The 12543-nt window shown below is 42.3% G+C and overlaps 1 protein-coding gene across 2 annotated transcripts in view; it reads left to right on the forward strand.

The window, feature by feature from the left end:
• The first annotated feature begins 5102 nt into the window (after positions 1-5102).
• Positions 5103-12543, forward strand: part of Plod2 (procollagen-lysine,2-oxoglutarate 5-dioxygenase 2) — an 89224-nt gene continuing 81783 nt past the window's right edge. For both annotated transcript variants that reach the window (XM_027933833.2, XM_027933834.2), the window contains exon 1: positions 5103-5345. In XM_027933833.2, coding sequence (XP_027789634.2) covers positions 5234-5345 — 112 coding nt within the window. In that variant the 5' untranslated portion in view covers positions 5103-5233. The remainder of the gene's footprint in view (positions 5346-12543) is intronic.

The raw sequence follows: 12543 nt of genomic DNA on the forward strand, positions 1-12543 counted from the left end.
GCAGACACCACAAACGTCTGCCCCTGACCCTGGAGGATGAGTCACAGCCCAGACGGTTCTGTCCCAATCCTCTCAACTCATCGCAAAATGTCTGCTAGGATCATCTTTAGAGTCCTTGTGCACTAACTGGCTCTGAGTGTGATCCTGGCCTGCACATTTTATTTGAACTTGGCTGAGTTTCGTTTTACATCTGACATCATTTTCCTAGGTACAAGGATTTCACAACTCATGTCTATGTAGGAAAAATTCCAGATGAGCATGCTAAGATGGCTGAAACATATAATCAAGGTTTAAAAAGCGATATTTAGTCTAGAAGTGTTGAATGAGAAACCAGGATATGTGTGTGTGTGTGTGTGTGTGTGTGTGTGTGTTTAAAGGGTGCTTATTTTTTTCCCAAAGACAAATCGGGAATCACAGCAGTAAAATATCTTAGAGGAAAACCTATGCTCCTGTGAGAAGTAACTGAATTCCTTGATGAAGAAATCTACTTGGCCGTTCTTGTGTTAACATCTTCATACTGGATTTGTTTGAAAGGATGTCCAACCTAGAAATAGTCACCTGGTAAATTATTCCCTTCAAATTACAGCTTGAGGAATTTAAAAAGGAAATTGCTGGGGCCCACGGAGGATGCTACAAACCTCTCATATATAAAGGGCAGCTTCAGCTTTGTGGCAACTTGATCACCCTAAAATTAGAATGGCCGCACCCTGACGCACACAGGATTTAGACTGTAGAGTCACTGAGTGAAAGCTGTGCTTCACAGGACGCACCCTGCCTCATCTTTAGATCTGTTCCTACCCAAAGTTTGGATGTTCAGCTTGTGTTCCTAATGCTAGAGATCAATGAGCTTCTCCCAGGCTTCTGACTTTGTCAAACTCCTTTCTTGACTTTTTTTTCTCTCTCCCCAAATTGGTTTGCTATCTCTGAGTGTCCATTCTGGCCTGTCTAGTTGTTTTTCCATCTCATCTATTTCATTTAGCTTTTCCCTCCTTGTCCACCCCCATAGTTATTACATGTGTTCTCTAAGGATAATTGCTCATTCTCCCACAGATGTTCATTGAATAAATATTCTTTTTTTCCCTCATACACCCACTTTCGAACCACCAAATTTTGTTGGCTGTACATTCAAACTTCCCTAGAAATGGCTACAACCTGGTTAATGTCACCATCTCTTGGCTGGGCCATGGCATTAGCTTTCAGATTGGTCTCCAGGCTTTGGGTATCATTTTTCCATCCCTCCTCTAACCTGGCAGATGGGATCTGATCCCTTTCAGACCCTCCTTCAGAGTTGGCTCCTACTCTGTTCACAATTATCCAAACAGTTTTCAGTTCATTCAGAGAAAAGGACAAAGTTAGTAAAGGACTATCTTTGCGCCTGTCTGCCTCTGTCCTGCTTTGACCTCTTGGGCTTCATGTCTTGCTCTTCTTACCCACAGTCCCTGGACCCTCCTTGACCTCTTGCCTTTTTACAACACTCCAGATATATTCTGGCTTCAGGGTCCTTACCTATCCCTGTTTCTTCTGCTTGGATCATAGCTCCCCAACAGAGTGCAGCCACCTCTTTTCTCACTGTGGCCTTGCTTGAGTACCATCTTCTCAGTGGGGCCTCCCAGGGCCCTTAGGGTTTCAGCCTACCCCCTCTTTCTTGGTCCTTTCTGTTTACATTTCCTGATTCACTTTCTGGGTATAACTCATTACCATATAGCTTTATCATCTCTTTCCTCACTGGTGAGTAAATGCTCCATAAAGAGAGTTTTTTTTTTCTCCTTTTCTCTGATATTTAAGGAAGTATCTAATAAACTGTCACAGAGGAGAGAGACTTGCTAAAGGATTTAGAAAGCATAATGGAGAACACTAACCTCTCTATAGTCAGGCAAGATCCTCTAATAAGGTGTGGTGTAGGAGGTGACCCCTGAGCTTGGGAGATGCTGGTCTGTGGAAGGGAGGAGAAGAGGTCCTTGGGTCTTTCTTATAAAAAGGCCTGGGGACTCAGCAGCTGCTGCTGGTGCTACTCTCATTTCTCTACCTCCCTCCTCACTTCCAGCAAGCCAGTCTGGCTTCTCATGGTCAAGATGAGAACATCACAGAAGGGCTGATACACCTTTGAGCAGAGAAAGCTGGGAATGCCTGGGAATTAACGAGTGCACCTGAGCCCTTAAATCAACCACCAATTGGTCTTAGGGGGGATATATATTTATTCTAGTTCTCTTGCTCCCTGGGCAAGCTACTTTTGAGGGACAATCTGTATATCAATTCTTTAGGACTAAGCTCTAGGTGCCCACTGAATTAGATTTACACATGCCTCCAGTCCTGGCCATCTTCCCTTTCCTGTGCCACTCTACCTTGATAACATGATTTCCTTTAAAATCCCACAAACTGCTGTTCCTTGAATCTTGGCTCTGGATTGGCCTCTGGAGGAAGTCAAATAAAGACATTGATTCCTACCCAGATTCTTGAGAATAATGACAGTGAACAATTAGAGAGATAATAAAGGAAACCAGATTGGTTGGGTCTAGAATCTAGAAAAAGATGATTTTAGTTTCATAGTGAAAGAATTTGAGTTGTAGGAATTCGAATTGTTTCTAAATACTTAATGAAACCTTTGAGTTTGGAGGTGAAGTAATCAAAAGGATAACTGAGTATGATCCATGTAATTGATCTAGCTGTTTCATGCAGTGGTACTGGGTTGGGGAAAGGGATAGTCTACAGGGTGGACTGCCGGTTACAGAAGAACCCAAGAGTTACCCCTGGGATACATTTGAGAGTGCATCAGTTAGTGAGGTGACAGTGATAATGGAAAGGGAGAAATAGAGATAAAATGTGAAGGGGAAAAAAATGACAGGATTTAGAGTCCAGCTGCATGAGTTGACAGATGTCTGGGGGTGGGGGGCAGAAAAAGACCAAAAAAAAAAAAAAATGTCGGAAGTCAGATGAGTGATAGAGAAGTATCATTAACAGAGATGAAGAATCCAGGAACCGGCTCTTGTTTGGTGAGTTAAATACACAGTGTGGTTCTGCCAATGGAAGATCCAAGTAGAAATGTTCCACAGACGACTGGACAGGCAATTTATAAGAAGGCAGGAAGAATTTGGTTTCAGAATTCGGGCACTTTCAGAGGATCATTGAAGCATCTGGCTATTTCAAAAATCCTAAAGAAGAACTTGCTTTACACAAGCCTTGGAGGCTTGAGCTTGTGATTCTTAACAGAGAAAAAGGAAGGTCATAGTAACCCGCAATGACAGGCACACATTACAGTTAGAATATGTGCACCTGTGCATGGGGAAAGAGGAGGTGTGGGAAGGCAAAATTCCAGATTCTAGCCATGCATGTTCTCCAAGATACTGGAGAACTCAGGAATCAAAAGTGAAGTTCAAGAAATTCAGCAGAGACGGATGTAGAATTATGGAGATTTGGCCAAATCTCCAGCCATTCCTATTAAGATATTGGGACTCTGAGGACAGTTTTCTCAGCTGCCCTTGCTACCCGGTGAAGGATATTATTAAGGAATCCTTCTCTCCACATTTTCTTCTTCAGACTAAATAAACCGTATTACATTTCTGTCCCAGGTCATAATTTCCATTTCTTATAATTATTTCTACTCTTCTCTGAACTTTCTCCAGTGTTCCTTGTCCTTTAAAAATCTAAAATCAGAACTTCAAAACACAGTAATAACTGGCTCAGTTCTGGGCACAGGAAATTATTCTTCTTCTAAAATGTCACTCCTAGGCAAGGTATCTTAACAGGTTTTACTTTCTGATTTTTTTCTTTTTTCTTCCCCTCTTCCTTGCCTTCCCCTCCTCTCCACACCCTCCCTCCATGGGATTGAACACTGGGCCTCCTGTTTGCCTAGCATGTGCTCTACTGCTAAACTACAACTCCACACCTCTACTTGATTTTAAATCTGTCCATTGATATTTATCTTATCATAATATTATGTTGATTTTAGACAAAATGTGATCATAATGGAATATATCTTTTAAAATAAATTTTTTTGTTTGTTTGTTTTAATCTCAAAAGCTCTGAGTTAGAATGGGTGTTGGTTTCAGAGTCTGTTTTTCCAAGTTTCGGGAAGATTTAGGTGGAAGATTATAATCTGTAATGACTTTGATTCTCTTTTCTCCCATGGCAGGGAACGTATGAAGCAAAGTTATCAAACTTTTGCTGTCATCTGTACATTGGCCCCTGCTCACCTCAATAGTTTAAACCCTGGGTTAGCTATAATGTGAGAGAAGAGAGAAAAGAAGGAACATAGACATTTGTCAAAACTGGAAGCAATGTGGGAGCGCCCAGGAGCGCGGAGCCTGTGCTGGAAGAGGTCTTACGGAGTATTTTTCCATGTGGACGGGAGGGAGATCTTGTAGGAAACAGCCCGAGCTTACACACGCTGGGCTCCGATTCCACGGGATTTACAAGCCTCGTTGCTGGAAAGAGTCTGCAGCTCTCATGGCCCTAGCGGTGTATGATGTTCACTGGACAATAAAGTTTCTGTTTAACAGAGTAAAATAAAAACACTGTCTTCCCCTTACAGGGTGGTGAAGCCGGCCCTCTGAATTAAAGGGTCGGGGGACCCTTTCCATGGCTTAGGGCTTGGCAAGACCCGGTTCAGCTAAGATCACAGCGGATCTGCTATCACCCTGACTGCGGGGGAGCCTACAGGTCCGAGAAGAGCAAACCCTCAGCCTCTGGGGCTGCGGTGGAAGGTTCTGGCGCGCAGGCAGCCGAGAGCGTGGGAGAGGGGGGCGCTGCCCGCCAGCCCGGCTCCGGGGGACTCCTCCCCCTCTCCCAGCCCACTCGCAAACCAAAGTACAAGGTCCTCTGTTCCAGCCAGCAGCGCTGCGTGAGCCTCTACACGTAGCCGCAGACAGCGCTTTAAATAGGGTCCGACTTCAGCAAACAATCCCAGACGTGGAGCCCGGGGGGCCAGCACAGGCGACCGCAGCGGCGGCGGGTCAGCAGGCGGCCAATAGCCAGGGCGCGGCCCGCCCTGTCACCTCCCCCTTGGGGAGTCTATAAGGTCCCGGCTCCCGCGGCTGCGCGCCTCCGCCTTGCCCGGCCCTGTCTGCTTTCTCCGCGCTGGGGCTGCAGCCACCGGGTGGGCCCATCTTGCAGGACCGCTGGGGTCCGCAATCGCCAGCCTCGGGCTGACCAGGGGGTCGCTGCGTTCTCGCGAGAAGTGCGCCGCTGCTGGGCAGAGGGGGTGCCGCAGCCGGCGCGGGCCCTTCAGGGGCTGAAGATGGGGAGGTGCTCCGTGAAGTCCCAGCTGCTGCTGCTGCTAGCGCTCGTCCTCCACCCCTGGAATCCTTGTCTTGGTGCCAACTCGGAGAAGCCCTCTAGTATCCGGGCAGGTGAGCATCCCCGCAGTCCGCCGCTGCCCCGAGGGGCTGGGTGGGATGGACGGTCCATTGATCTTCCCGCCCTTTTCATAAGGTTGCCAGGTGAGTAGGGGAGGGCCTATCTCTCCTCCTCAGGACCGCCAAGGTGAGTGGGGTAGACTGACCCTCCGCCCCAGGACAGCTGAAGTCATCCCCAGAACTGCACCCGGGAGGCGCTGAAACCCGTGCAAGTGAGGGAACACTCACCCTCGTCTTCTCTGGGAGTTTCTCTGTAAACTGAGCGCGCCCAGATTGTGCTTCGGAATTAAGTTGGGGTTTCCTTTTGGTCTTAGGAATCCCTGGACACTCCAACACCTTTCCTGCTTCTGCTCTCCTTTCTGCTGCTTGGCATGCTTTATCTGGACCAGGCAGTACTCCCTTTGTGACCTAAACACGGGACTCAGTGTAGTTTCTAATTGATGGTGACACATTCCTTCCAGTGCCCTAGGAAGCTGCTGGTAACACCTATCTCTTGCCAAAATCAATGCTCAAAAACCTTGGTTGTTTTCTGAAAGGCTTCCTGGCCACCCAGCACGTCCAGGAGGCAGCTTTCCTCCTTTGGGATTTGGAGAGGAGACTGTGGACATATCTTCTCCTCTTTGCCACCCTTATCCTCAGCCCTGGCTGTTACTTGTGTTCAGAAGCTGAAACGGCAGCGAATAATGCAGTTATGTTCATGTAAAACAAAATATTTTACGTTTAGCCAAGAGAGACTCTGCACATGCTTGTCTAAACACTCTTCTGCTGCATTTGCTGCAAAGGAGAAATCCTTGGAGTTTTTCACTTTTGTACCTTTCTGCTCAACTCTCTGAAACTGGATATTGCATTTAAATGACCTTCCGATATGCCTTTTTTTTTTTTTTTTTGGGAGGTGGGGGCGGATCATTTTGGCATGTTTTTACCCACTTAAGTTAATTGAGTGCTTTTTTTTTGGGCTTGAGTTTTCTATAAGCCTAAGGACAGACATTTTAACTTCAGGGTTGTTTAGAAAGTGAGATTTGGTGTAGAGACCAGGCAATCCAAAGAGCAGTGGTTTGTCTTAATCTTCAGGTGTTTGGGAAAACTCAAGCAGTCTAATCTGCCTATCTTTCTACATTCCCATGGAACAGTACTTGCTTTGTTAGCCTGAGAAACTGGGAACTCAGGTGGATTTCTGTCAGTTACAGAATGCTTTCCTTTCTGTAACTAATACTGATGGTTTAGAAATGGGTATTTGAACATGTATGATTTCTCTAAATGTGAACTAAATTTTGTCATAATTTAAAAAATAATTCACTTAGTGTAACATCTAGCAAACAGAAATGGAGGCAAAACATAAAAATTTAAAAAGTTAAAAAACTTTCCCAGAAACTATTTTGTTGTTGCTGAAACACCCAAGGAAACTTTTATAGGGAAATAAAATAACCACTGAGGGCTTTGTTATTTTTAGAGAGTCTCTTTCAGCCCTTGTATTATTTTATTCCACCTCATTACCAACCCTTCCTTTTGTAGTTGCCTTTAAAGTCAAGATTTGGCTTCTTCCCCATTCTGGATTTTAACTTTCATGAAATTGGACACTCAACTTTTAAAGTTTTGTAACATCAGAGAAAGGGAATTTCAGATATGAATGTTTCTCTCAGCAAAAGACTAAATACAATCTGAGGAATGGTTACTAGGTAGCTGGGCACAGGGAGTTAGGAATTAATTTGTGGGAAAATGTTAATTTATAATAGATGGAGCCAGCAGTAGCCAGTTTGATTACCAACTATTGTATTAGAGGTTCTTACAGGTTATGTAGTAAGCTCCTAAATGCAAAAGATAAACTATTTGAGTACATGGTCAGAATCATGGACTGTGGTCTATTTTATCCCTTAGGCATTACAATTGAAATTACTATACAAATATCAAGCTTTTCCTTAGGATTCTCAGTGGTCCTAGATTAATAGTGGGTATTTAGAAAGATGGCTTCTCATCTCTAACCCTCTGTATGTGTCAGTATTTTCCAGCTAGTCATTGAGAAATGGACTAAATTAAAATTTCTTGGCCCTGTTGAGATTTGGATCCAGGTGTTGGGGGCTGATCTTTGCATTGTAGGATGTTTGCAAGGCTCCTTGCTCTATGCCCACAAGATGCCAATAGTATCCACTTATAAATGTGAGAGCAAAACATGTCTCAAAAAAAAAAAAAAAAAAAAAATGAACAAATGTGTCCTGAGGAGCAAAATGGCCCAGGCTTCAGAATTGCTGGGCTAGATTAATCTATGTATATCTGAAGTAACGCAGAATTATAGTGTTACTAGAATAATAACAAAAACTTGTTTTTTTGAGATTCACTCTTCCTATGTTGCCCAGGCTGGCCTCAAATTCCTGAGCTCAAGTGAACATCCTTGTTACTTGGGAGCCTCAGCCTCCCAAGTAACACTACCAAACCGGGCAGCAACTGTTTTTTCAAGAGCATATATTTATAGTCATTTTCCATTTTTCCACTGTACTAGAGAACATAGTGTTTTCATCACATTTATCCATTTTTGGAATATAGTTTTTCTCAGCTTTGGTGCTATGTGTTGATCAGAGTTAAGAACTCTGCTTTGTGTCACATCTACTGAGAGTTCCACTGTGAACGGTGTTGGTACCCTTTTGGTTTTCATTTTATTTTTAGATGGAGAGAATCTGAACAAGATTTCGGTTTAAAACTCATTTTCTCCTAGAAGTTTTTTTTTTTTTTGTACTGGGAATTGAACCTAAGGGTGCTCTACTACTGAGACACATCCCCAGCCCTTTTGATTTTTCATTTAGAGACAGGATCTGTGTAAGTTGCCTTAGGGCCTACCTAAATTGCTGACACTGGCCTAAAAACTTGCCATCCTCCTGCCTCAGCCTCCCAAATAGCTGGGATTACAGGCATGTGCCACCACCACCCCAACTTCTCCTAGAATCATTTATAGGAACATTTATAGAAATCATGTGTGAAACATGTTTCCTTATGAGACCTTTCCCAGGTAGAACTCTTTGATTCCATCACTGTCAATAAATCAGGTTGAGACACTGATTTATTTCCCCTACTCTGTGTTCTACATGAGAGTAATACGGGATGAATGTATTCTGGCCAATTCTTTGCAACCAGGATTCCAGACCTGGATCAAGATTTGTTTGTGCTTTCTGCGGCACCTTGACTATTTTATTGATCTAAATTGGGTCGACACCAAGTTTTGGGCAAACATGAAGGAAATGTTTTCAGATGTTTCTGTCAAGACTAGTATTTTTCAACCATGTTCATTTATAAGCTCTTTAATTTGCTCTGGTACATTTGAGGAGGACAGGAAAGTTTTGTCCCTATCTACCAATGCAAACCAGCAATTTACAGGGTGGAGAGGAAAAGAGCAATGCTCTGGAGAAATTGCTGGAAGGGAAAAGAGAGAAAGGCTGCTCCCAGGGTACTTTTTGTGTCTGTTCTTGAAATCCTATCCATTGTTGAAGTCTCACTCCTAGAGAATTCTTCCCTTGACTTTTGTTTGGCCCTCTTTCTTTCTAAATTCTTAATAAAGTTGGTTTCTACAAATCCAACCTGCTTTGTATTCTGGGTGTTGTTTAAGAAGTTGTAAGTTCTTTGACATGAAGGACTGAGTTTGATTCATTTTTAGGCTCTTCACAATGTCTGCCCTGTTCTTTGCCACGCACAGATTCTGGGTTCATGTGTGTTGAACCTAGGCCTCGCCCTGAGAATTCTGGAAATGGCCATGCAGTCCATGAGATGACTAGTTGCTCTCTTTTCCACAACTTTAAATAACTTCTTTTCTTTCCTGAGGGACCCAGACACGGCCATGGCCTAGCAACATAACTGAAAGACCAGGCAGGCTTTTGTTTCTGAGCTGTAATTGACAGTTCTTCTCCCTAGCTTATGGTTTCCCTTCTACCTGCCTTACTTGATAGAAAGTGGCTCCTGCACTATTACTTTCAGGAGCTTCAGTGCCATAGTCCTTTCTTGTAGCTGGTGATGTGGAGCCTTGGAATGCCACATCACTTGCTCAAGATCACACAGCTGGACAGCAGTGGACAGCTGGTGACCTTCCTGCAGCCTCTTCTCCCTGTCTTCATTGTTGTTCAGTTGGACTTTTAGGACCAATGGGAGAGAAGGAGGGTTAGGGCTTCAGTAACTGAGAGAAGCAAAAGGAATGCTTTGCTAAAAGGGAAAGCACCTAATTTGTAGGTTTATGTAGATACAGGGGAAAGGAATAGGGTTAGCACAGCCTTTAGGAAAACAAAGGGCCCTGGGCTGGGAGACAGACTATGCCCTTGGGCCAAATCGAGGAGGTCAAAGCCCGCAATCTTTATTTATTTATTTATTTATTTTTAAACAATTCTTATATTGAATTCAGGACTGAACTCAGAGTTTCTTTACCTCTGAGTTACATCACCAGCCCATTTTATTTTTTTATTTATTTTTAAAATTTTGAGACAGGGTCTTGCTAAGTTGTCAAGGCTGTCCTTGAACTTGCAGTTCTCCTGCCTGGGCCTCTGGAGTCTCTGGAATTATAGGTATACATCATAGTGTCTAGCAGCTACCTGTTTTAATAAGGCCTGTGGGCTAACAGTGATTTTTACATTTTAAAATAGTTGGGAAGTATCAAAAGAAAATTATATGAAATTATACAGACATGTGGAATTAACGTCTTACTGAGGCATAGCCACCCTCACAGGCTCGCCTGCTGTGTGGCTGCTTGATTGCATGTGGGAGGAGTCCTATGTGTGGCCTGCGGAGTCCACACGCTTGCTGCCTTCTCCCTGTGCAGGGGGCTGTGCTGACCTTGCCTTAGGAGGTGACCATCCCTTTTATGCTGTGGCTCATGCAGATCTGCTGCTCTGTTGGAAAGAGCTGGGCTTTGGACAGTAGCAGCTGGCTCTGGGCATGTCCAAGGCCTGTTTTTCATTTTAGACTTTGCTAGTGATTCCCTTGGTGTTCTGAATTCAAACATAGAGCTTCTCTGTTACATCATTTTAAACAACAATGGAAGCTCACTAGATATGTTCTTTAGTGTAATAGTGTTCACATGGTCAAAAATAAATAAAGGACTCTTGTAGCCAGTTGGAAAGGCCATGCATATTTTTTCAGAGTTTGTGTATTTTCTACAAATTTGTTCTCAAAACTTGGTTATGAGTTCGTGACTTGCCTTCTCAGAGGAAATAATTAGCACATTTATCACTGAGCACTTTTATTCTTCTTTAACTATTCCTATACATTGGGCTAAATTGAGAAATTAGTGGCTTTTAAAGTGACATAATCTTTTTAATTTTCCTTGCATTTTCTGTGGAGAGCTTATCTGACTAAATTAAACTTAGCAAAACTAATTTTCTTAGCTATTGAGATTGTAGTTTCCAAAAAATAGTTATTCTTGGTAGTAGAATACAGACAGTGGTCTCCTATTTCTTGTCCTTATTACAACCTTAACCCATATAGTCTATCACTCTATATATGACACAGACAAAAGCTTAAACTGAGCAATTTTATAGGTGTCCTATAACATTCCATAGGTTTTTATAGGTGACCTTTATATAGGACGATTGGCCACAACGGGTGAAGGCCAAGGTGTAGTCTATGTTTATAGTGAGGAGAGCTTTTATACTTAGGATCCTCTTCATGAGTTTAAAATACAGTAACTTCAAGCAAGTTGACTATTTCTCATTCAGGATAATTTTTTAAAAAATTACAGTTGAAGGAACATTATACAATAAGGACAAATTTCTGTTACATATTTTCTTGTGGATTAAAGAGGGATATCTATTTTTTTCAATAATTTTAGTTTTTTATAACATATAAATCTCCCTATTTAAAAAGAAAACTTTAATTCAGGTTAGAGCATTTGCATTTCTAGTTACTGGATGACTTTGAAGTTTTTCAAGTCTTGGTTATATAATCAAGTATTAGCATATTGCAGTTTTAGGAAATTCTTTCTTATTCATATTGACTTGACCTATGGATATGTGCCCTCCCCTTCTTGAATTTGCTTAAAGAAGATGTGATTAATTGAGAAAATGCTTCATTTGTGAGTTTGGAAATATAGCTCATGTTTAGTATTATATTCTGCTATATGAAATTTTGTTTGTTTAGGTTTGGAGTTAAATTCTGTGCAACCAAGCAATAAAGAACTATTTTGCTTTTTAAAAGAGCAGTCAACAGTTAAATATTTTTTTCCCACTGCTCTTTTTGATTATCACTTTTCTCAACAAAGTATCAGTTCTTATGCAAGTTTCTGAGTAACACGGATCCCGGAAGGGTCTCCAAGACAGAGCTTGGAGTCTGCTGCACTACCCTTCTCCTTTTGGGTTGTTGGCTTCTATTTCTGGAGAACAATAATCAAAATCTTCACTAGAAATGCAAATAAATAAATAGATAGTTAAGTAAACAAAATTTGGATGCAATTCAAAAACCATGATTATAACTGTAAATAACCTCTAAAAAAGTTTTAATACAAATAAGGTTTTTAGTAAACATACAGCCAAAGTGAGGGGCTGAATGTGGGGGTGGTCTGAAAAGTGCTTCTACCAAATCTGGGAGAGTTTCTAAACTATGCCAGAGTTAAAATTAAAACTCATTTGTTATATTGATGGTTTAATGGTTTAATACTGTTTTTGTTATTTTGGAGGCGTAAGACTTCCTGGTGTTTATAATGTGGGCGTATTTTTTTTTAGCTTGTTACATTCACAAGTGTTTAAGAGGAATTCCCCATTTGCTTTCTAGTTACTGCCAACTTATTTCAGAGTTCCTTCCAGAAGGCATAAGAAGAGAGGATTTTTCGTCTGACTTTAATGCTGTGGTCCTATTCCTATGCCCTGTGCCTTGGACAGGTTAAGATTCTTTATGGGTTGAAGGATCTTGAAGCATATGTGGTCTTTATCTCTCTCGTTATCATACCCAGTCAGTCCCAGGCAGTCAGGTGTAATCCAGAGATGTTAGCTGTGCCTCCTGCCACCCAGCTTGACCCTCCCACAGGCTCAGCAACAAGTAGAAGAGGTATGTGATGCCTGCAGTCCTAGCCTCCTGACATCAGGAAGACTGTCATGGACTACTCGGTTTTAACTGGTTTGAAGCCATGATTTATGGGGCTTTAGGGTGCTAATTACTTAAAGTAGCTGCAAACTTTAGGGATTTTAAATGCATTCTCTAACAGACTTTTTCCTTCTGAGTTGTAGCTGAA

The sequence above is a fragment of the Marmota flaviventris genome, chromosome 8 (assembly GCF_047511675.1).
Source record: "Marmota flaviventris isolate mMarFla1 chromosome 8, mMarFla1.hap1, whole genome shotgun sequence".
Taxonomy (NCBI): Eukaryota; Metazoa; Chordata; class Mammalia; order Rodentia; family Sciuridae; genus Marmota; species Marmota flaviventris.